Below are 26,064 nucleotides of genomic sequence, written 5' to 3'. Positions count from 1 at the left end.
AGCCATCAAAAGAAATGAAATCTTGCCATTTGTGATGATGTGGATGGAACTAGAGGGTGTTATGCTTAGCAAAATAAGTCAGTCAGAGAAAGACAACTATCATATGATCTCCCTGATACGAGGAAGTGGAGATGCAGTGTGGGGGTTTTGGGGGGTAAGAAAAGAATAAATGAAACAAGATGGGATCGGGAGGGAGACAAACCATAAGAGGCTCTTAATCTCGCAGAACAAACAGGTTTGCTGGGGGTCGGGGGGTCGGCAGAGGGTGGTGGGGTTATGGACATTGGGGGCGGTGTGCTGTGGTGAGTGCTGTGAAGTGTATAAACCTGGCGATTCACAGTCCTGTACCCCTGGGGCTAAAAATACATTATATGTTTATTTAAAAAAATTTTTAAAAAAAGTTGATGCTTGAAAACACACCACTTGAATCTGAGTTTCAGCTCTGCGATCTTCTTTCTATACTGTAGGCACCATTACTCTTTGTGCCTCAGTCTTCTCATCTGTAAAATGGAAATCATAATAATGTCTTTTTATAAAGTTGTGATACAGATGCTCATTCATGTAAAGATCTAAAAACGGTGCCTTATAATAGTAAACACTCAGTGATTATAGGTTTCTAACATTAATATGAGTTCCTTGTTGGATGCCATTGAATTTATTTATTTTATTTTTAAAATATTTTATTTTTAAGTACTCTCTGCACCCAGTCTGGGCTTGAACTTACAACCCCGAGATCAAAAGTTGCATGCCCCACTGACTGAGCCAGATGGACACCCCTGGATGCTATTGAATTTATAAAAATTGAGGGCCACCTAATAAAGTTGAAGTTTTTCTTACGTGTTTCAGATAACTACATCACAGAATACTTATGTAAAGCCTTTTTCGAGAATATGTATGAGCCAGGCATGATGATGCTAAGTCCTATGTGACACAGTGGTGAATAAAGCAGAAGACACTAACTGCCCTCAAGGTGCTTATGATGAGTGGGAAAAGCAGACATTATTAACATCCAGTATTTAAGCTTGACTATGGGCTAGGCCCTTTTGCTAAAACTTCTACAACAGTTACCCATTTAATCTTAACAACTATTCTCCTTATTAATATATACCTTATTGGGGCGCCTGGGTGGCTCAGTGGGTTAAGCCGCTGCCTTCGGCTCAGGTCATGATCTCAGGGTCCTGGGATTGAGCCCCACATCGGGCTCTCTGCTCCGCAGGGAGCCTCTTCCCCCTCTCTCTCTGCCTGCCGCTCTACTTGTGATCTCTCTCTCTCTCTCTGTGTCAAATAAATAAATAAAATATTTAAAAAAAAAGAGTCTTTAAAAATATATACCTTATCATTTTATATGTGAGGCTGAGAGAATTTAATTAAGTTTCTCAAGGTTAGGCACTACTCAGTGGCAGAACTGAAATTAAAACCAGGTAGTGCAATACCAAAACCCCAGCCTTTATTTAACCACTCTGCTGGGTGGTAAATAAAGATATAGTAATAAATTGTGATCACTGGGGTAGGGTACTGATTAATCCTAGCCTGCCTTTCTCTAAATAGATACAGGAGTCAGAGATAAAAATATGTACTTTATTACTGTAAAGCTGGCATGGAGAATGACTTGGACAGGCAGTTCAAATGGGCTGCTTATTTCTTCCCCACTGAATTGAACTTGCACGTTCAGTCATGGGCAGTTCAGCTAGAAACCTGATAACATTTGTTGCTCCAGGATGTCCCAAAGGGTTTATCAGTGGAGGAGGGGGAACGTGCAGGTAGGCAGGCAAACTGAGGTGAAGAGTTGAGGAGGATGGGTCACATGGCAATGGCCATTTTCAGTCTCACTTGAGCCATTTAGGGGTATAGAGAAGAGTATATATTTACCTGGTACTTCCAAGAGGGAAGAAGTAATTAGTTTATGGGTTTGTAGGAAAAGGAGGGGGAGAGAGGTGAACTCCCCCTCTATGTAGGATAAGAAAAGAAATGAGGAGGGTGTTGTGACAGAATGACTGAGACCTGTTGATAATCTCAAGGGGGGATAGCAATTTAAGCCAGAGCTTGAAGGGTAAGTGTTCTGCTGTGAGGTGGAGTGGACATGGGAGAGAAGAGCAGCTCAGGAACCAGAAACAACCCATTGAAGAATTTAAGAAACTGAAAGGAGCCAGCATGTTCAAAACATAGTGGCTGAAGGGAAGGAAGGAAAAGCACAGGAGCAGGATGGAGTGGTTATTGGTGGTCAGATCACCTGAACCTGGTAGGCTATGATAGGAAATTTGCATTTTATTGTATATGCCAAGGAAATTCCTTGAAGGATTTGAAGAAGTGGGTGTTGTCCTCTATATTTATATTTTTAAAAGATTGAATTGGATGCTTATGGAGAGTAGTAAGAAGGGAACAAAACAGGGAGACTAGTATAAGAAGGCAGGCTGGTAATGAGGATGATTTGGACTAGTATGGTAGCAGTGAAATGAAGAGAAGTTGAATTAGAGATGTATTTTGGAGAAGGAAATGACAACACTTGCTGATAGATTTGGATGGGGGCCAGGAGGCTGGAGGAAATCAAGGATAATCAAATGTTTAGCTCAAGCAATTGGATGGAAAGTCCATTTATTGAGACATAGGAAACAGGGAGAAGAATAGTTCTGGATGTTTTGAATTTGTTAAGTTTTAAGGTGCTTATGTGGTTTTCATGTGGAGATGTTAGGTAAGTAGTCAGACTCAAAAAGAGAGATTTCAGTGAGAGACATAGATTTGCAAGTTTTCAACATAAGACGGCATTTAATTTAAAGTCTTGGGTATAGATGAGAACATCTAGAATGTAAGAGAGAGAATAGGGTCCAGTGTCATGCCCTGAGGAGCTAACAGAGAGTTCCAAGTAGAGGGACCACAGGCAGTGGAGTCAGAGAGGGAGCTACCCTAGAGGTCACAGAAAAACAGTAGAAATTAACAAGTCAGGAAACGACAGGTGTTGGTGAGGATGCAGACAAAGGGGAACCTTCCTACACGGTTGGTGAGAATGCAAGCTGGTGGAGCCATTCTGGAAAACAGTATGGAAGTTCCTTAAAAAGTTGAAAATACAGCTACCCTACAGCCCACCAATCGCACTATTGGGTATTTACCCTAAATATACAAATGTAGTGATCCAAAGGGGCACGTGCATTGGAATGTGTATAGCAGCAATGTCCACAATAGCCAAACTATGGAAAGAGCCTAGATGTCCATCAACAGATGAACGGATAAAGAAGATGTGATACACACACACACACACACACACACACACACACACACACACACAGGAATACTATGCAGCCACCAAAAAACCCGAAATCTTGTAATTTGCAATGATGTGGATGGAACTAGAGGGTATTATGCTAAGCAAATTAAGTCAATCAGAGAAAGAAAATTATCATATGATCTCTCTGATATGAGGAATTTGTGAGGCAGGGTGGGGGTTTTTAGGGGGAAGGGAGGGAAAAATGAAACAAGATAGACTGGAGAAGGAGATAAACCATAAGAGATTCTTAATCTCGGGAAATAAACTGAGGGCTGTTGGGGTAGAGGGGAGGGATAGGGTGGCTGGGTTATGGACATGGTGGGGGTATGTGCTATGGTGAGTACTGGTAAGACTGATGAATCACAGATCTGTACCCCTGAAATAATAAATTATATATTAATAATAATAAAAAAAAGAATGCGCTGATATGGACTCCAGAATGGAGAGTGTTCGGAGAAAGGGGAAATGGATGAACTGGATCCTGGATCAACTGGTGATCCAGGAACATGGCCATTGAATTTGGTAACAGGTCATTAATGACCTGAAAAGAGTAGTTTCAGTGTAATGGATTGAGGAACGAATGGGAGCTGAGGAAATGAGTCAAACTTAAGATACATATGAATTACTTGGAGGTCTGGTCAAAATGTAGATTCTATTTTAAGGCCTGAGATTCTGCATTTCTTTTTTTTTCCTTTTATCATATATTTTATTTTATTTTTATTTTTTTATAAACTTATAATGTATTATTAGCCCCAGGGGTACAGGTCTCTGGAGATTCTGCATTTCTAAAGAGCTCCCCCATAATGCTGATGTTGCTAGTCTGTGGAAGAGCAGCGGCATAGATGAGTGGTTCTCAGACGTCACCATTTGTTAGAGTTATGTGGTGGGCTTGATAAAATACAGATTACTGGACCCACTTCAGTTTCCAATTCAGTGGGTCTGGGAAATGGACCTGAGAATTTGCATTTCTTATAAATTCCAGGTGATACAAATGCTGCTGGTCTAGGAACCACACTGTTGAGAACCAATGGGGAATTCTAACTCTGAGAGCATTCAAGGGAAATTTTTTTGTTTTTCGAGAATGACCCAGAAGATAGGGAGAAACTCAGAAGGGAGAGAGGAAGGGAATGAAGGTGTGAGGTCCTTGAGGGGATGACGGAGGTGCCTCCAGAGCGTGTACTGAGGTTTTGGATTTTCGTAAGAAAGGGCATGTGTACTTTGTTACAGCAAGAGAGGAAGATAGGAAGAGATGATAGGTTCAAGTACAGATGGGTTTATAGATTTACCCGTAGGGAGATGGAGCTTCCTTTCCTGGTTTCTATCTTCTTGATGAAGGCTGGGGCAACTTTTGAAGGAAGAGGGTGAATTGGAGGTTTGAGGAGAGAGACAGTGTCAAATGGTGACTTTGAGTAAGAAAGTGCACTTCCTAGAAAAAAGTGACAGTTTTGAGAGCCTTATTTGAGGTTAAGGGCAGAAATTGAGAATGAAACCAGTCTATATGATTGTACATTCTTTTTTTTTTTTTTAACCACAATTGGTTCTTGGATTCAGACAAGAAGAATTAAATAGTTGAGATCACCCAAAGTTAGACTTTATCCAGGTGAGTGTAGGAGACAGAGAGAAAGACCAAAAGGGAGCATGTAGTCTAAGCCAGGCAAGAAGGGAAATGAAGATGGGAGAGGGCTTGAAGGATAGAATCAGCCAACCGTGATTAGGTCCACAAATCACTGTAGTCAGGAAGTAAGTAAACAAGAAGTAAACTAAAAGGCATAGAAGGTTTGTGATAGAAAATGGGTGCAGGCATTCAAAACAGTGTAGGCAGGGCAGCTTTTGGCGGTGATAGAGGTCCAGGGCGTGACCATGGAGGAGGCTGAATGAGGTGGAGTTTCCTGGAGAGGTCAGGAAACAGAGGCCAGGATGTTGGATGTGTCCTCCACCTGGATGTTGAAGCTGCCAAGAATGATGACAGAAGTTGGGAGTGGAGAGAGACTTTGAGATAGGAACTAACTTTTCAGTGAATAATGGAAAATTCCGGGTCAATGGATTACAGCAACAGAGAGGTAGCAATTGCTGTGAGTGGGGGCTTTTGTAAAACAAATGGAGAATCAGTCTGGAAGTGGGAATGGTTGGTGAGGAGGACATCTGCCCCACCTGTTAGCCATGAGGTACATGGGGTACGAGAGAGAATCCCCTCCAAGGGCAAGGCTGTAAGAGTAGTGTCTTCAAGGTAGAGCCTAGTTTCAATTAAAGAGATGGAGGGGAAAAAAAAAATAAAGAGATGGAGGGGAGGCTCAGAGAGGGGGTTGAAGATTTGTAGGAATTTGTAACAAATCGGGAGTTGAAGGGCAAGGACTTAGTCTAGGGATTTGGGAGGGAAGTGGGGGGAACTTCTGGAAAAAGTACAGAGTCACATGGGAAAAAGTTTGGTCCCAACAGATGATCCGGAGGTCTTGGATGCCTATTAGAGACTGAGAGAAACAGGAGGATGAGGCATGATCGGATTAGCCCAGTCTCTAAAAATAATGAAAATACACATCAAGTTTCTTCATGACCTAGCCTCTGCCGGTACCTCTGACCTCAATCTTTTCTCCTCTCCCCTTGCTCCACCTACAGAGGCCATCTTTATGCCCTCCAGCATGCCATATTTTGTCTACCTCTGTGTCTTCTTTCCTTTGTTTGCACTTGCTCTTCTGAGAGGCAGCATGGCAAGTGGTTAGTAGCATGAGCTGTGGATCCTGATTCCCTCCTGCCACTTTCTAGCTTTGTGATCATGGGCAAGTTATTTAGCATCTCTGTGCTTCAGTTTCCTCATTTCTGAGTGGGAGAATGATAATAGCAGTTACTTCATAGCTGTGTTAGGGATTAAAACTTATTTTTAGTTTTAACAAAAATTAACGTTAAGGGCCTGGGACAGTTACTGGTATGCAATAAAGACTCAACAAATGTTAATAATACTACTTTTTTCAGGGCACCTGGGTGGCTCAGTCATTAAGCATCTGTCTTTGGCTCAGGTCTTGATCCCGGGGTCCTGGGATCAAGTCCTGCATCAGGCTCCCTGCTCAGAAGGAAGCCTGCTTCTCCCTCTCCCACTTCTCCTGCTTGTGTTCCTTCTCTCACTGTGTCTCTCTCTCTGTCAAATAAATAAATAAAATCTTTAAAAAAATAAGTAAATAAAAAATAATGGAACTTTTTTCTTCTCTCTGAAGCTCTTTTTCCATATACCTTTACATGGTTACTACTTTCTCATCATTCAGTTATCTCAGCTTGAACCTACTTGCTCAGACATCCTAAAGTAGCAAAACTCCACTGGCTTTTTGTCATTTGTCCCATTATTCTGTTTTATTTAGTCATAGCCTTCATCACTATTTGAAATTACTGGGTATTCTGCTGATGCCCTCTCCCCCATCCCTTGAGGGCAGGGATTTGTTGACTTGTCCTTCTTATATCTCAGCTTCTAAAGAGTGGCAGATACTTTGTAGGTGCTCAAGAAATTTTTCTACCAACTCATTGTCCTGAAATCATTCCAAGCCCTCCACTCTGATCAGGCAGCATTTGGTGCCAAGGTGTCAGTGAGGCCTAAGGCACAGAGGACAGAATCCAGCTCTTTGTAGATCAGTCTTTTGGCTCCTGTAGATCAAGAGGCTGCTTGTTTTTGTGCTAATTGGGACACAGCTACATCCATTTTCAAATTTATTGTCTGGCTATAACCACAGAGTTGAGTAGTTGTGACAAAGATCCTAAGCCTCACAAAGTCTGAACTATTTTTTCTCTGGCCCTTCAGGAAAAAATTTTCTGATCCCTGATTTAGATGCATAGGAAAAAAAATGAGAAGGAAACACCAAAAATAAAAGGTTACTTGGATAGTGAGATTATAGGTCATTTTAGTTTTTATGTTTATACTTTGTGTTTTGTTATAGACCCATTTAATTTGGAAATGAAATAGCCTTCCTTATAAGTACTAATTTTGAAGTATTTAGAAGCACATTCAATGATGAAACCTTTATGTGTTTTTTTCTTAGTGCTGCTTTTGACACAAAAACCGGGTTACGTGTGGCAGTGAAGAAGCTCTCCAGACCATTTCAGTCTATTATTCATGCCAAAAGGACCTACAGAGAACTGCGGTTACTTAAACATATGAAACATGAAAATGTAAGTTACTCATGCAAGGAGTAAATGCTGTTCTTGAATGGACTGGAAAAAATTGGGTTTTAATTACTACAGATGGGCACACATGAGAATGCATCAGACTTTGGACCATCCTCGGTACCAGAGTGTTCGTGGTCGCTGTGTTACACCTGGTAGCCCCCCAAAGCCTTGGGAGTCAATGGGTACATCTTCCTCGAGTTCAAGTGTTACTTAGACAGTTTCAGAGTGAAAGCATTAACTGCCTTTTTTAAAATAAAAAGATATTTAAGAGAAAATATTACAAACAAATTTTGCATTCTTTATCGGGTTTACTAAAGGCTGTAGTGTCCGAATATGGGAGGCCGAGGCTATTTTGTATTATGGGTTATTTCAGTGGGAAGTTTGAGGCAGCATGCCTTACGTTCACTGAATGTCCTATTGAAGGTGACTATTAATTTATGGATAATTTAATATTATAATTTTCCTTTTTAATCTTTTTCAAGACAGCTTTTCCAGATTCAGGTATTTTAATAAATGTGACAAACACACTGTTTAAGTTAAACATAACTTTTTCTTTCCTGTCAGTTTGGAAATTTGAGAGCAATGCCGTCCTGCAAAGGAGTGCTTCAAAATCCTAATACAGTAAATAAAAGGTTGTGACTGGACTATTAGCTGAAAGTGAAAAATAATTAATGGGGGATACTTATTTTCCTAAATTTTAAAATCAAGTTAAAGGGAATGTGTGTGATTGCCATATGAAAGGAACTGTAAAATTTGTAGCATTGTGGAAACAATGGCCATAGAATTTAGAGTCATTTGACCGTATTGATCGTTACTATGTAGAAAAAAAATTCAAAATGTATAAATTTATTATTTGGCTCTTCAGACCTTTTCTGTTTTAATAATTGAACTTTAAGAAAATTTCTTAAATTATAGATCTGTGATACTTTATTAATATATACTTGTTTCACAGGATACAAATTTTTTCTAAATTGGGAGCACTGAGACTTGAATTTGGAGTTGGATTACCAGTGCTCTTATAGTCACAGCTATAGCTTATTTACTTTCATGGTTTATTTTAATTGCATACTATTGAGCAAATTCTGTTTTCCCCAGGTAGCCTCTATTCCTAGGCATAAATTTTGTGAGCATCCATGTGCAAAGCTGTGTTTTTAAAAAGTTCAGTGCAGTGCTGCAGCCTTCCTAATCAGTGACATGTTTACAAGAAGTTGAGATATATGGAAAAAGCTACCAGGAGATGCTTTATTCCAAGGTCTGCATATAATCAAGGTGGCCTGGCAGCCTAACTGATGCATTTACATTTAGTTTTTTTTTTTTTTTAATATTTTATTTATTTGACAGAGCGAAATCACAACTAGGCAGAGAGGCAGGCAGAGAGAGAGGAGGAAGCAGGCTCCCCGCAGAGCAGAGAGCCTGATGCGGGGGCCGATCCCAGGACCCTGGGATCATGACCTGAGCCGAAGGCAGAGGCTTTAACCCACTGAGCCACCCAGGCGCCCCTACATTTAGTTTTTAACACAGCTGAGTGTGTATGCTGCTTTTCATTACACATTAATAAATGTGACAGACATTATCATATCTTTTTAAATAAAGAAAACTTTGAAAATAGAATGCAAAGGAAACATTTATGGAACTCCAAAGCACTTTGAGGAGGCCCTGGGATCCCACTGATGTTGCCAGTGCTCATTTTTGAACATCTGGTTTAGATTACCAGCACTACACTTCATTGTTCTGCTTCTCTTCATAGGCCATTTAAGCCAGTGTTTAGGGCAAAGATTATTTTGGGTTAACTGATCCATGCCTTAGTTTTTCTGGTAATCATAAGAAACAAGCTTATTTAGTTTATTATGCTAATTGTCTGTAATGAGATACTTCACAATGTGTCTTAGTATTAGGCTGGTTACATTTGTAGAAATGAAGAGGCCACGATGATGGGATACGATTGTTCTAATTTAGGAAGGGTACAAGAATCCTGATGGGACGCCTGGGGGTGCATAGTCCGTTGAGTATCTGACTTTCAGTTTCCACTCAGGTCGTTATCTTGGGGTCATGGGCCCCAGCCCTGTGTTGGGGGGGGGGGGGGTTGGTGCTCAGCGGGGAGTCTGCTTAGAACTGTCTCTCTCTTTCTCTGGTCCTCCCTGTTGCATTCTCTTTCTCTCTCTCTCTAAAATGAATGGATAAATCTGAAAAAGAAGAGGGAGGGCTGATATTATAGGAACACAGGATTTTAATTTATATAAGTTGTTTCATAAGCAGTTTGCTTAATAGCAGTTGGACTTTTCATGTTAACCTGTTTAGGTTTTAGCAGTATCAATGGAGAGGGTCATCTGTACTTAAATATTGGTGATTTGGTTTTGAACAAAAAAAGGCATATGGCTGAATGTTTTATAGTTCTCTATTCCGTTAGGGGCTAACAGACTTCGACTCAATATAGGAAAATTCCTGAATGTCAGCCTATTCCACAAACACTTGTTAGAAGCCCAACTTATAAAAATAGTTTTACGTAGGGAAGAACCAAGACCTCCAAATAAATTTAATTGAGGATTTTAAGAGGAGTTCCTCTCCTTCATCTTCCTCTTTCTTTTTAAAAAATGACTCTTTTGGGGGTGCCCAGGTGGTTCCAGTCTGTTAAGCATTTGTCTTCAGCTGAGGTCCTGGGATCAAGCCCCACATCAGGCTCCATGCTCAGCGGGGAGCCTGCTTCTCCCTCTCCCTCCCCTGACTTGTGCACATGTGCTCTCTCTCTCTTTCTCTCAAATAAATAAATAAATAAATAAATAAAAATAAAATTGTGAAAAAAACCCAAAAAACAAAAAAAAAACTTTTGGTTTTTTTGGTTGACCCAGTCAGTAGATCATGGGACTCTCGATCTCAGGGTTTTAAGTTTGAGCCCCATGTTGGGTGTAGAGATTACTTAAAAATAAAATCTTTTTTTTTTTCAAAGATTTTATTTATTTATTTGAGAGACAGAGAGCACAAGCAGGCAGAGAGCCAGGCAGAGAGAGAGGAGGAAGCAGGCTCCCTGAGGAGCAGAGAGCCCAATGCGGGACTCAATCCCAGGACCCTGGGATCATGACCTGAGCCCAAGTCAGAGGCTTTAACCCACTGAGCCACCCAGGTGCCCTCAAAATAAAATCTTTTAAATGAATGAATGAGTGAATGAATGAATGAATGAATGACTCTTTTGGGCCCCTGTACAATTTTTAACCAGCCACTAGGCCTCCAGAAACAGCAGCAGCTTAAGACTCTTGACAATACCAAGTATTGGTAACAAATATAAATTTCTAGATGCCAAGTGCACAGGTGATCTTTTACACAGAAATGCCTGACTCAGAATCAGTGGTTCATCTTATTTCTTTTATTAGTGATAACGAATGACAGATACACGCTTACCAGATGAGTAGTAGGAGCTAGGGCTATGTCCTCTGTGCCTGTAAGAGTTACTCTCTGCACAGAGTTAGCTGGTGCATTCCTGACTGGACTTGTGACCTTGATCTCATTAACACCTGCTCTAAGGAAAAATCAAAGGGGATCATCCTGCCAGTTGCATCTTTTTGGTTTCTGGATAGGTACTACAAAGACTGCCTAGTGTTAAGGGTCTGGAGATCTGTGCATTTTGAGATTTAAAAACATCCAAGGAATCCTTTAATAAATTTTATCTGGGTGCCTTAGATGTAACACTGCCATGATAGGCCAAGTCATTGTCTTGGTGCACTTGTGTTAAATACATTAGATATTGTCTTCAGTGACTGAGTTAAGGTGGTTTCTTAAGTTTCTTGAGTATGTGCCAAGTTAGTAAAAATGTGTGTTAACTTTTGTCTGTCAGCTTTTGGACCATTGTAGGACAGTCATCAGAGACATTTGCTGATTATTTCTATTATAAATATCTTTTCAGAATAATTGATTCCCGGGTTACTTTTGGGTGTCTGAAAACATATAATGGCAAAAGGAATAGAGAAATAGGCTAAAATGTAACTTGATTTAAAAGGAAATTTCCATTTAAAAAATAGAAATGAATAGATTATGGAATATTCCTAAAAGTTCCGAGACCTATTCTAATGTTGGAAAACTTATTAATGGAGAACGGATATTAGTAAAAGCCCACAAAAAATTAAAAATACTTTGATGTAATATGAGTAGTTTTAATCTCATAAAATAGGTCCTTTTTAGGAAATTAAATCTGATAGGCTGTTTACTAACGTGCTTGCTCTATTATTTTTTCAAAATTTGTTGTGCTTCTGACAGTCATGCTTCTTAATCATTTGAATAATTTAGCTTAGTTTTGTGTCTCAAATTTTGTACTGGAAGTAGCTGCTTCAAATTGTTTCTGAGATTTGTATTTTGTAATTCTTTATAAAACTTAAGGATTAAGGATTGTGATCACCACTTACTTTGGTAATCAACAGAGGGTCAGGCCTTTGGACTAGGCACCTTCAGTTACATTGTTGACTTAATCTTCCCCACAATGCAGTAAAAATGAGCACCCCCCTCTCTTCCGTATGAGGAAGTGAAGCTTGGAGAAGATACCCTTTTTTCATTTATTTAACAAATACTAATTGAAGTACTGTGTGCCAGGCACTATTCCAAGAGCTGGGATTATTGGATTGAAGAAGACCTAAATTCATGGATCCAGGAAATCACAAACTGACTGTTGAGTTCCGACTTAAAGCTGTTGGATTCCAAAATGCTTGTGTTTTCAAATTGAAGTTGGAACTGTTATTTGAAAATGATTTGGACTTATTTTTAAGTTTTACTTTATTTTGTCTTTGAGGTACCTCTTGCATGAAAAATCCTATGTAAATTGATCTCTGGTGATTTACTTTAATCTGAGGATTTTCACAATCACCACTAAAATAATGTAAAACAATGTGAATTGTTTTAAACTTTTCCTATTGCACTGGGGAGATGAGGCATCTCACATAACAAGAATCAATGTTTAGAAAATATTGGAACGGTTGAATAAAATTGGCTTCTAGATCTCAGTACCTAAAGTACAAGTGAGGATGGGGAGAGTAATCAGAAGATCAGAGGTCTTAAGCCAGCAATATATCAAACTCAGGGAAAACGATTATGGTTTAGATGGGGAAGGTAAAAAAAAAAAATGATTTGACTTAAATTTAAAGCACCATTCAGAGCCGTCGTAAGGTCAGGGATACACTGTTGGTGAGAATGTATGCTGATCCTTAAATATATTGGTGTCCTTTGATGCTGTAATTCTATTTCTTGAAACTTATTTTCTGGAAGGAAATACAAGATGTGCAAAAATATATATTACACACACATACGCACATATGTGTGCATACACACTTGCAGGGGTCCTTAAATGTCCAAAGATAGGAAATTGGGTTAAATTATGATATATACAAATGGTAGAGCATGAAAAATATTTGAAGATATAATCATTATATAGTAAGTGACAAGGCAGGATATAAACCTATGCAGAGTATAACCCCAACTTTAATTTACATACATCAGAAACATCAAAGGAAATATCTCAAAATGTTAATGATAGTTATAATAGGTAGAGCGATTCTAAGTAACTTTGATTTTCTTGTATACAGTTGTCTGGGTAATGATCGTACAGATAACTATACCTTTCCTTTGGAATAAGATGTAAAGTCTTGAAAAACTATTCTCCTTGACTTCCAAGGCCTTTTTTTGGGCTTGCTTCCCTTTTGGGTCCCGTCTGTGTCATTGAAATTGCTTTTAAAAGTCTGATAGATGAGTGGAGTAACATTCTAAATAAGAGTGGTCTTTTTTATGATAATGTTTGCAGCATAGGTATATTTCACTTTCAGGACTGTTCGTTTAACTTGCTAGGTTAGAGCAGCATGCTAATGTGGCCCAGTCGTGGGTCTGTTGTTGAAGGCCATTTAGCTTTTGTTTGTTTCGTTTCCAGATATTCTTAATTCTGGTCTTAAGAGTAACTGGGGGTGGTTTGGGAATGGTGGTAGTCTGTACGTATTGGTAAGTGTAAGTCCATGACCAGAAAAACTGCTCAAAAACCATGGATTACTGAGTATTAAGTAGTTTTTGTTTCATCCTTGTATAAGGATGGCCTTTTCTTTTTTTCATTTTTAAATAGTCTGATCTAAATACTTGACGATGACTAAGAAAAGTGTCTGAGTATTAAGAATATTATAAGAATAACACCAAGAATATACTAAGAGAGTATTTTGGGACTCAAAAAATGTCAGTCTTGAAGACTACATATGGAAAACTTTCATGGAATAATATTTTTAAAAAAGAAAAATGAGGGGCACCTGGGTGGCTCAGTGGGTTAAAGCCTCTGCTTTTGTTTCAGGTCATGGTCTCAGGGTCCTGGGAGCGAGCCCTGCATCGGGCTCTGTGCTCAGTGGGGAGCCTGCTTCCTCCTCTCTCTCTGCCTGCCTCTCTACCAGCTTGTAATCTCTGCCTGTCAAGTAAATAAATAAAATCTTTAAAAAAAAAAAAGAAAAATGATATTATAGTAATAGCGGTTGAAGTGTGACTTTTTTCCTGCTTGTTAATTAGACTATCAGTGTATGTATAAGTCAAGATCCCTAAATCTTTTTGTTTCCTGATAAACTAATGGCTATATGTGAGCAAATTCTAAAGAAATGATGTTTTTAATGGTAAAATATGTTGTTCTGAGAGGGAAAAAAATCAATAGCATAATTTGGTCAAGAAAAATAAGTTGTAGTTAAGTGTATGATGATGTGATGTCATTGAACTAAGGTAGTGGGATTTGAAATCAGTTCCTATTAAAATGGTTAAGACCTGATGGGTATTATGGTTCTATATTTATTTACTGCTTGATTTTTCTATTTTCTTGTAGGTGATCGGTCTGTTGGATGTTTTTACACCTGCAAGGTCTCTGGAGGAATTCAATGATGTGTGAGTGAATCTTCTGCCTTTGCCTTCCTCAGCTGGATGATAACGATTAGCAGCCCACTCCTCTTCCTGCACCATTTAGCGATATACAGACTTCAAAAGATTCTTTATTCCTACCATCCAACTCCCCTAGGGGAGGGGGATGGATACAGAGATGTGTATCACGTATGGTCTAAATCCTTGTGGGAGGGGTCGGCCCCCAACCACTGCATTACTCAAGGCCCAGCTGTCTATTAGTATTTTTATCATTCCAGGCACATTGTGATGATCTAGTGGTGAGTCCTTGCAGGACTTCCATGGAACAAGGAGCATAGGGAGTTTTGATTATGATTTTTGTTCTCAAATTGCCTGTCGCAGTTTTCAAGGGACACTTTTATACTTTATGTCATTGCATTCACATCAAGCAATGTAAGCAGGCCCTGGTTCCATATAAATTCTTCTCTCCCTTGTCCCACTTGCATGTGGAAATGGTGCTAGACCTGCCTGCTTGCTTGAAGTATTAGATTTCTGTCCTGAGACAGGCAGTGGGCCTCATGTATTGAGAAAGCTGCTGCCTAGTGCTTGTTTTCCCGGTGCTAGCCTGAGGTTATCTGGAATCAGTAGTGGAGGTTTGGGAAAATGAAACAGGAGAGAAGGCTGCTGTGAGAATATTTGTTTAGTAGGTCACCATTGTGGGTAACTGGGCTGAAAACTACCAGGATCTTCTAGGGAGCAATTTGAATACACCTCAGACGGGGAGCATTTATCCCCTGGCTGCTGGCCTGTTGGCAAGGGTTTGCTCCAGGGGGCATTAATGCCCTCACCTGCCCAGATTGCACATGCGTGAGTTTGAGATCGATTCCAGCAGGTGTTCTTGTGCACGTAGGAGCTATCTACTGAAGCTTCCCTAGTAGCTGAATTAGCCCACCTCCCTCCCATTCCCAGTTCACAGATATACTCCACCGTAGAGAAAAGGAACACCTTAAATTCAGAGTTATACATTTTGTCCTCTTGTAATTTTGGCATTCTTAACCTGGAAAGAGATGACTGTTGTGAAAATCAACACAGAACTGCAGATCATGGCTACTTCTTTCTTAACCTCTACTCCCCAGTGCTGAACTTAACCACTTTCTCCCCACCCTTCTCCTGTGTTCAGTTTCTCCCACCTTTATTTATCCTAGGCTGAGTGCAAGCACCATTTGCTCCTTTCCCAAAGAATAGGCAGGGGGCTGTGTTTGAGCTTGTGTGTTCTGTCTAATGAAAGGGTCAAAGAAAAATACAGAACATGAAATGTAAAAAGAAGCAGGAAAAGTAACAAATTTTTCTCCACCATGTGAGCTTAGTTGGAAGATGATATGGCTAAGAATAGAAGATGAAAGTGAAGAATCTGGTCCAGGTGCAAGAATTTCCACCCACATTTACCTTGATCCTGCTAATGGAAGTTTAAGAAACAAGAAAAGGGCAGGCACCTGGCTGGCTCAGTTGGTTAAGTGTCTGCCTTGGACTCAGGTTGTGATCCCAAGGGTGCTGGAATTGAGCCCCGTGTTCAGGCTCCCTGCTCAGCTGGGAGGGCTTCTCCTTTTGCCCCTCACCTCTGCTCATGCTCGCTCTCGCTCTCTCAAATAAATAAATAAAGTCTTAAAAAAAGGAAAAAAAGAAACAAGCAAAGGGAAAAATAGGCAATAACTAAAAACCTGCAGCCCTGCTTGGCACTGGAATGTGGAGGCTTCCAAAGAATATTGGATGCTACCCAGGCAAGAGCACGTGTGTTTCAAACTGTTGAGCCATGCTGTAAGCTATACTTGGAAAAGAATATTGCAGAATGTTGTAGTTTTTTTTCCTTTAAAATTCATTTTTATTTTTTTAAAGACAGTATTTTTAGAACATCTTTAACTTTTTTTTTTTTTAAGATTTTATTTATTTATTTGACAGAGAGAGAGCGAGATAGCTAGAGCAGGAACACAAGCAGGGGGAGTGGGAGAGGGAGAAGCAGGCTTCCCGAGGAGCAGGGAGCCCGATGCAGGGCTCGATCCCAGGACCCTGGGATCATGACCTGAGCCGAAGGCAGAGGCTTAACCATCTGAGCCACCCAGGCACCCTTAGAGCATCTTTAACTTTATAACAAAATTTAGAGGGAGGTACAGAGATTTCTCAATTATGCCCCTGCCCCACACGTGCATAACTTCCCCCATTGTCAACATCACTCACCAGAATGGTACCCTTTTTCTTTTTTTCTTACCAAGGAGGAACCTATAGTGACACATCATGCTCACCCAAAGTCCATAGTTTACCTTGGGCTTCACTCGTGGTGCTGTAAATCTATGGATTTGGACAAGCACATAGTGATATATTAACATTTAATATTATACAGTGCATTTTCACCGCCCTAAGAATGGTGGGTTTTGATATTCTGCCTAGATGTGGAAGAAATGCTGAAATAATGTGTTTGTGAATTACTCTGGAAAGCATTTGAATCAAGTCTGAGCTACCCTAAAATTTTAGGCATCATAAAGATGGGTTTATTATTTAACACATGGTTTGGTGATTTACTGACCTGGGAAAATGCTGTATTTTGGCTTAATAAGGCATTATGGAACTGGATTATGAACCGGTTTTTTTTTTTTTTTTTTTTTTTTTTTTTTTTTTTTTTTTCCCATGTGAAAAGATCTTATTTAAGGCTGGTGTCTGTTTGAAATGTGAAGTTTTATCCATTGTTACGCCTTTGGCTCCTTTATCCGTTTGAAGGCCACTGACTACAAGCATACCCACTGAACTGAAGTTGTATTTATTTCTTCATTCATTCAACAAATACTGTTGAGTAGGAATCTGTTCTCTCTACTTGACTATCACTGGGTTCTGGCCATTTGTTTATTTATTTCCAGCTTTATTGAGCTATAATTAACATAAAACATTGTGTAAGTTGAGATCTGATTATTTATAAACAAGAACTGAGTTCATCTCTTGGGAGCAAATCTCAGTACCACTTGTTGAATGCTTGCTGAGTGGAGTGTTAGAAAAAGTCTCCAAATAATGGGAAACACTAATCTTTCCCCTTGATGAAATCAAAATCTTATTAGGAGAAGGGAGTAAACTTGAGAACATTTTGTAACCGAGTTACTTGGCTGTATGACCTGACAAGCCACTTTGCTACTCTGGGCTCCAGTGGTTTTCTAATTAAACCTAGTAGGCAAATAATGAAAATTTGGGGTGGTAGACTTCTGAAGTGTTTTGTTTTTTAAGATTTTATTTATTTCTTTTAGAGAGAGAGATACAGAGCACGCGAGCAGGGGGAGGGGCAGAGGGGGAGAGAATCTCAAACAGATTCTACACTGAGTGCAGAGCCTGGAGCCTGATGGGGGCTCGATCCTACTGCTCCAAGATCATAACCTGAGCCAAAATCAAGAGTGCGATGCTCAACCCACAAAGCCACCCAGGCACCCCTGAAGTGTTTTTAATACTAGAGAATCTCTGGAAATAGAATGGAAACCCAAGGTAACCTTAGGAAAGTATTTCATTGTTTATTTTTCTATGATGTTTGTTTCACTGAAAAAAAAATTGGTGCTTGTCCAGGACAGTGGTAATTTCAGTGTTTTCCAAAATCATTTCAGAATTTGCTTAAGAGGCCAAACGTCTTTGCCTATAATTGCAAGGTTTGCAAATTTAAATACCTTTAGGGTCAGACAAATAACACAAATGAGTCAGACAAATAACATAAATGGAAGTGGTAGGATCTTTGGTAAAATAGAGTACTTGTACTTCCTAAAGGCACTCAAACTGACATTAAAACGAAACAAGGGAACGAACAAAAAACCCACTATTCTGGCCAAATCAAACACACTGAAGGCTGGAGTGGTTCTATAGTTTTAGAGCAGGTGCTAGTTTTGATCGTGAACTTTTCATGCTAATTAATAAAATATCTAGTTACTTTTCATGTTTACAGTAACTGAATTATGTGTTATGTGTATCTGTGCCTTTATGTTTCACTTAGCACTTTTCATTTATCAAATTCAAATTTTTACTGAATTTTTAACTTCTTGGTTAATAGGCATTCTGCATACTTCACTTGTAAGACTGTACTTTTGAGAAAGGAACAATAGGTGGTGAGTTTTGTTCATTAGGAATAATGGGCAGGTACTGAATCTAACAGTGTTTGGAAAGTGTGCAACTAAAAGATGGGTGTATCGAGTACTTGACTGCCATATAAGGTGGTTGCACAGATGGCAAAATTTTGTAGAGATATAGCTAGACCTTTTAAATGGTTGGAAATCATTTGGGCATTTCTGTTGGCTTCTCAATGGCAGCATTTGGCAAGAGGTGGCATATATATGCATATGCATGCTGCAAATCTTTAGCTCCCAATAGAAGTCCCCGAATTTTAAATAGCAGTCTCAGAACCTAACGCCTAGAGTGAGTTAGCTGCATCTTTGTGCAACCATATCATCTCTTCTTGGTTATAGAGGTTCTCTAACCAAGCTTAGGAGGCACTGGAGAGTTTTTGGACTTAGGGGGAAGTATTTCCTCAAATTTCAGGAAAACTGAATTGTCGTGGTAAGTGGAAGGCAGTTTGTCCCTACTGTTTACTGCTTTCTCCATTTTTTTACAACTTTACATTGCAGGTTTCTCATACCTGAGTTCCTTACCTCTCCTTGGTTCTTGAAGAAGGAAATGGTAGTGGGGTTATAGACTCTTCTATGATCTAGCAGAAGACCTTACAACAGGGTCAGTCAGCAGCCATGGTTTGAGTGAAAACCAGTGAGCATATTATCACCTAGTTAAAGTTGTGTTTGATAAAAATGAATGTTTAACCAATAAGGGTAGCCTTTTATGTCAGTGTAAAAGCTGTTGGGCATACCGAATAGGTAAAGCGAGTTTCTGGATTTACATTTAACCTGATTTCATTCGTATTTGAATACCCAACATATACTAGGCACAGGACTAGTCTCTGGGGAATGTAATAGTAAATAAGATAAACATGATCCCTGATGATAGAGTTGAGACACCTAATGGGAGAGAAGAAAATTTTATTTTTTTATTTCATTTTTAATATTTATTTATTTTAAAGATTTTTACTTATTTATTTGAGAGAGACAGAGAGAGAGACAGGACAAGCAGGGGGAGCAGCAGGCAGAGGGGGAAGCAGGCTTCCCTCTGAGCAGGGCGCCCCATGTAGGACTTGATCCCAGGCCCCTGGGATCATGATCTGAGCTGAAGCCAGATGCCTAACTGACTGAGTCACCCAGGAAAATCATAAATAATCAAACAAAAGACAGTGTGGGCAGTTCTGAAAGATCCTACATGATTTGTTCCTGTGCAGTCTCTGACCCCATCTATAGTCTTTCCATTCACTCTCTGCATTCCAGCCCCTCTGGCCACTTTGTTCTCCCTTGAGTATGGGCATCCACATTCTCAGTAGGACCTTTGCCCTGGTTTCTAATGTGGGCCTGACCACTCTCCCCGCATCTCTACATGACAGGCTCCTTCGTTTCTTTCAGGATCCTCCTCAAAGGTCTCTTCACCAGCAGCCCTGTCCCCCTCACCACCATAGCTGCGCCTGCCTCCGCTGTCAGTGTCTATTCCTTATGCCACTTGGTTCTTAGCAGACTTTACCATCCTATGTTTGTTACTGTGTCTTCCCTCTCTCTGGCTTACACTCTCTAATAGAGTAGGGAGTTTGTTTCCTTCCTTGTCGAATCTTCAGTACTTAGAGATTCCAGATGAGGAAACGACACTTGAGAGAGATGAACTGAACTCTATAATAACCTACAGAACTGCACACATCTCAAGTCTTTCGGTTCTAAGTCTATTTCTGATCACGTTTGTCTTGATCCAGGGCTATGATTATTCTTTGAAAGTCTGCAAATCCTTCTTACTGAGTAAAGACTGTGATCAATTCTGTGTGAGATGTCAAAACTGAAGACCTTCCAGTTGCATGTGTTTCCTGTTACTAATGAGGCGAAGCATAAATGTTTGCCTAAAACAGCTAAACAACCAAGTCAAGTTTGTAATGTGGTATTAAGTGATATCACAATGTGAGAGAAACTTAGTGGAGGAAGAAGGTAAGAACTGTATCTGAAGAAACAGATAAATGTGGATGAGGCATAGAGGTTGAAATTTTTTCCAGACAAAGAAATGAAGAAACCATGTAAAGTGTACAGAAAAAGAGATTTGCATTGAATGGAGAATGTTAGGTAAATAACCATTGGTATTTTGTTTTTTTGTTTTTTTGTTTTTTTTGTTTGTTTTTGGAAAAACTGTATAACTAAATTCTGATTGACTTTTGTGGCAGAGAAGAATTGTTTTCCCAATTTAGCAAATAAGCGTTACTTGGAAATAATGCTTTCCTCCATCACTGTGAAAGAAATACCCAACCTCATTGTTTGGGCCTACAGACATGCTTTCATTCTTTGAAAACAGGCTGAGTGTCCAAGATAGTAATATAAGAGAATCAGTCTGGGAGAAAGATGAAGGAGGTGAAGCTCCTTATAGATGCCTTCAGTGACTTACTCTTGAAAACTGACTAAATGACATATCCTTTAAGAAAGTACCATTGAGTTTTTGTCTGACATGTCAATAAGATGCCCTTTTCTTCTAAGATGAACTGATTTCAAAAGGTGGAGAAGATTCAGGGTCTAATTTAGAGTTTCAGTCCTTCAGTAAATCTTTTCCTCATTAACTCCTTCCTAAGTCTGGGTTGGGGCCCTCTCCTGTGTGTTCTCTAGCCCCTTGATGTTCCTTCTTATAGTTCTAATCATGCTGTATTATGATTTTATATTTATATTTGCATTCCTCTCATCCTTTTCATCATTGGATCCCCAGTGCTCGACAGTTAATATTTGTTGATGGAGAGACTGAAGAAATAACCTTGTGCTGTCTTGTTTATAACTGGTTGATGATCTGGTTTTCTTGTAATCTGCTTGGTGCATTCTCTTTTGACTAGCTTTTTTTGTTTTTTTATCCGGTCATAGGATATACAGGATATAACGAGACTCAGTATTCTGCCATACGGAATCTAAGGGGTCTAGTTTGGTTGAGGTGGGTAATGTAGAGGGTACCTCTCAGTAATCTTTGCTTCCAAAGAAGAGAATAGTTTGTTGTGAAATAAGCTGGCTAAGCTGTCTACTTGGCTGCTAAATGGTGCTTTTACTCCTTATATTAGAAGCTTCTGGTCTGCTGACCAGCTAAGATCTTTGGCATGAGTATTTCAATAAGATGTGTCTTGCTTGGTCTTACTAGTAATTCTATATGTCTTGGTCTTACTAGTAATTCTGTACATGTTGTCCTGGGTCATTTGTTCTATTCAGTAGTAACTGAGTGCTTGCTATCTACCAGACACCATTCTAGTACAGGGAACAAAAAAAAATTTGTCCTCTTTGAATATTGTACAGATAGATAATAATAAACAATGAGCATACAAAAAATTAGATAGTATATTAGCAGATAGTAATGCTGTGGACAAAAAGAAAAGGTAGAGTAGGGAAAGGGGATAAGAGTGTGAGGCTAGGGGTTGAGATGCAGTTTTAAATGGGCAGCCAAGGATAGACCTCATTGAGAAGGTGAATTTTGGAGCAAACATTTGAAGGAGTAGAGGAATTAGACCCATGGATATCTGGGGGAAGAGCATTCCAAGCAGAAGGAACAGCCAATGCAAAAGTCCCGAGGTGGAAAACTCCATGCTAAATTGGAATTGCAGCAAGAGGCCTGTGTGCCTGGAGTACAGAGGCCAGTGTGGAGCTGAATGAGAACAATGGAGAGAGGTAGAGCATGAGGTCAGAGAGATAATTGGGGACAGGGTAATGGATTATGTAAGGCTTTATTGGCCATTGAAGGGATTTTTATCTTTTTAAAAAATTTTGTTATTTATTTATTTGATATATATAGAGAGATCATGAGTAGGCAGAGAGGCAGGCAGAGGGAGGGGGGAAGCAGGCTCCCTGCTGAGCAGAGAGCCCGATGTGAGGCTCGATCCCAGGACCCTGAGACCATGACTTGGGCCGAAGTCAGAGGCTTATTAACCCACTGAGCCACCCAGTGCCCCGGAATTTTTATCTTTATTCTAAATGAAAAGGGAAGTCTTTTGAGGAGAGAAGTGACATGATCTGATTTTTATTTTTAAAGAATTACTCTGCTGCTGTGTTGCAGATAGACTGTAGCAAGTCCCAAGGATCATCTGAGGTCTTTAGGAGGCTTATGGTTACAAATTGTCAATCCCTGTGATTATTTTAAATACTTTGTTTAAGTGTGGAAATGTTTTTTGCCTTTTGGTAATTGCTTTATCAAATAGGGCTGACAGTAGTAAACATGCCAGTCTACAGATACAGAAGAGACTTTTTTTTTCTAGATAGGTTTTTTTCTGGTTGTATAATGCTTTAAAAAAAGGGTGGTAGGGGAGGACTCTTGACCTCTTGTTGTCCGAGAAGTGCTTAATAAAAGAAGTTCTAGAATGGGGTGCTGTCTACAGTACTAAAAACCATTTATTACAGAGTTCTGCCTTTTTGCTCGAAGAGTAGATTTTACTTGTGAGTGACTTTGAGAAATGGTGATTTGTGCTTCTTAAGTTTGATTAAATTTAAAGGAGAACATCTTCAGGTGCCTGGGTGGCTCAGTTGGTTAAGCAACTGCCTTTGGGTCAGGTCATGATCCCGGAGTACCGGGATTGAGTCCCTCATCGGGCTCCCAGCTCCACGGGGAGTCTGCTTCTCCCTCTGATCAGAATTCTCTTCCCTCATGCTCTCTCTCACTGTCTCTCTCTCAAACAAATAAATAAAATCTAAAAAAATTTAAAAAATAAAGGAGACTATCTTCACAAGAAAAGTGAAAGATGAGATTTGTTCAGGCCATACAATTGTCTTTTCAGCCTTTAGACTAATAAAGTCCTACTTAATTCATTTTTATTTATTTATTTATTATTATTTTTAAAGATTTTATTTATTTATTTGACAGAGAGAGAGATCACAAGTAGGCAGAGAGGCAGGCAGAGAGAGAGGAGGAAGCAGGCTCCCTGCGGAGCAGAGAGCCCGACGCAGGGCTCGATTCCAGGACCCTGAGATCATGACCCGAGCCGAAGGCAGCGGCTTAATCCACTGAGCCACCCAGGCGCCCCAATTCATTTTTATTTAAATATTTATTTATTTATGTGAGAGAGAGGGGAGGGGCAGAGGGAAGAGGGAGAGAGAGAGAGAATCTCAAGCAGACTCCCTTTTCTGAGGAGTGTGAAGCCCGGCCTGGGACTCCCATCTCACAACCTAAGCCAAAACCAAGAGTCCAAGGTTTAACTGACTGTGTCACCTGGGCGCCCCTACTTAATTCGTTTTTAAAGATGGGAGAACTAGGGAAGGCAAAAGTGGGGGCCATTTCTCTCCACTGGCTGCAGCCTCTGTGCTCACAGCTCACATTTGCCCGGAATCCAGAGGCCTCCTCGGCTAAGGACTCCATAATGCCAGATATTTTCTTCCTGATGTTCTTTGCCATCATAAGCCTGGTCATATTGTCCTACGGTATCCGTCTGCTGTAGTGACCTGCAGCTGCGGGGGGAAGCCCTCAGAACAGTTCAGTGGGGAAAGGATGACACTGACGGGCCGAGTGTCCTGCTTGGCTATGCACTAGTGGATTTTTGCTTCTAGACATTACTTTGGCTCCTGGTCTGCAGCCCAACAAGAGGCTTCTTAGCAGCAGCAGCAGCAGCAGCAGTCCTGCTGCCCAGCAGACCTCTTCCAGAGCCTCTTGGATATGGTTAACCACCCTCAGGCTGGGGGCTTCTGGAGCTCGGAGGCAGAGGCCCTTATCTGGGACATCAGGAATGCGTGGGCATGGCTGGCAGTTGCTGTGTGCATTTACGCTGTAGGCAAAGGGTGTTGAGTACACAGAGCTGAAATGTAGACTCAGTAAAGTTACTACGGAAAACTGCTCAAGTATTCATTTTGATAGCCTTTCTTTAGGTGTAAATGCAATTGCATATTATTGTAAAATATGTTGTTTTTCCCTCTCACACACAGGGGGTCCCTTGTAAGTCCAAGAGCACACTGTCTGTCTTCATCTGTGAAGCAGTCACTTTATAACTGTCTTTACAGATTACACAATCTGAGCTTGTGTGGTATCCCTCGTCTCACTCTCTAGCCAAAAGAACTTGTCATTTGAATTTTAAAAATTTATCATATTTTTTCCACTCCATACCACTTGTGCCCCAGCTTCTCATTTAAAGAGAAAAGGGGTTATGTAGTCCTCATTCTTTGTGGCTGGCTGAATTATAAATTATTGAAATAGGGTAGCTGTAACTCATCCTGTTATTTGGGGAAAATCTCTCTCTTACCCCAAAATAAATGTTTTTGTTTTTTTTTAAATTTTTTATATATTGTCAAATGTCCCTTTTCTGGAAGAAAACTTTCAATATATTTCTTTGTCCAACTAGGGTTGAAGAAACTCAGTATTTTAGAACCCTTACTAGACTTGGGCCCCAAATCTGTGGTACCTGTTCCTTTAAAAAGTCCATCATAATTGTTCTACATTTGATTTTCCTTTCTAGCTTAAAAATAAACAAGGAGGGGGAAAAAAAGGTGGGAGAACTAGAAAGCATTCCAGCTGTTCTTAAATCAAACTTCCATTAATTTATTTGAGGTGTTCTGAACACTGACAATAGTAGTTATGTCTTCACTAAACTGTAGTTAAATTTGCTTTGCAGAGACAAATGCTGTAGAAATTATGAGGTTATCAGTGAATGCTTCTTTTGGAATTGACTTATTTAAAATGTGCTGATCTACATTTTCCTCTCACTCCCTTGTACACTATTTAAAAGTTCATACCACTTCCATAAACATTCAGTAACTTTGTGTGATGCTTGCTTTTGTCCACTGTTGGAAGATTTATTTTTGGAAACCTTCCTATATATGATGAGTTAGAATTTGACAGTTGGTGGCTATGGATTGGTCTTTGGGATTCATGGAAACAACATACAGTGTTTAGGTTGCAAGACACTTCTGCCATGAATAATGCTTTTTAGTTTACTTAATTGTAGCCTGGCAGCAATGCTTGATAGTTATTGCTATTTAGACTGATTAATCTTATATACTTAAATAATGTTTTGACAGTCTCACCCTCTGTCTAGAAATTTTAGTGATAAAATGGATGTGATCTCTGATGGGACCAGTGATGGAATATTGTAATTAAATCATGCTCTTTTTTCTCAGGCTATGCATTCAGTGGTCTTCTGGCTGTGTAGGATTTAAGTCACTGGTAACAAGTTTTTTTTTGTGTGTTTTTTTTTTAAGATTTTATTTATTTATTTATTTGAGAGAGAGGGAGAGGGAGAGATCATGGGTTGGAGGGTGGGTGGGGAGGAAAAGAAAAGGCTCCCCTCTGAGCAGGAAGCCTGACACAGGTTGACACAGCTTGATCCCAGGACCCTGGGATCATGACGTGAGCTGAAGGCAGACGCTTAACGTGCTGAGCCATCCAGGCCCTCCTACTGGTAACCATTTAAACACAGCAGTTATATTAGAAATTACTGTGGTTACATTGGTAATACTGCTTCACATCTTTGTGAACTAGCCCAAACATATTAGTTAAGATTTTTAGGTTTTATTTCTAGACAAATTAAGATAGATTGTAAGTGGAGTCATCTAGAATGTTTTCCTTTTCTCTCTAAAATCATTTTTTAAGGTTGAGAGAATAATTCTTTACTATCCAAAGTCATAAAATGTAATCATTTGTAAAGCACACTTATAAAATAGAAGTTGTATTCTCTCTTCCTCAGCTTGAGCCTTGCAATTTGTCATAATTGATGTTATGGTTATGGCGACCAGACACTAGATCTT

General features: G+C 39.8%; 1 protein-coding gene across 2 annotated transcripts in view; it reads left to right on the top strand.

Moving 5' to 3' along the window:
* The window catches only part of MAPK14 (mitogen-activated protein kinase 14), a 78,695-nt gene that overhangs the window by 20,055 nt on the left and 32,576 nt on the right, over nucleotides 1-26,064 (top strand). For both annotated transcript variants that reach the window (XM_046006498.1, XM_046006497.1), the window contains exons 2-3: nucleotides 7,279-7,408; nucleotides 14,223-14,281. In XM_046006498.1, coding sequence (XP_045862454.1) covers nucleotides 7,279-7,408; nucleotides 14,223-14,281 — 189 coding nt within the window. The remainder of the gene's footprint in view (nucleotides 1-7,278; nucleotides 7,409-14,222; nucleotides 14,282-26,064) is intronic.

The sequence above is a fragment of the Meles meles genome, chromosome 5 (assembly GCF_922984935.1).
Source record: "Meles meles chromosome 5, mMelMel3.1 paternal haplotype, whole genome shotgun sequence".
NCBI lineage: Eukaryota > Metazoa > Chordata > Mammalia > Carnivora > Mustelidae > Meles > Meles meles.
Note: the sequence above shows the minus strand (reverse complement) of the source record. Positions and strands in the feature narration are given on the sequence as shown.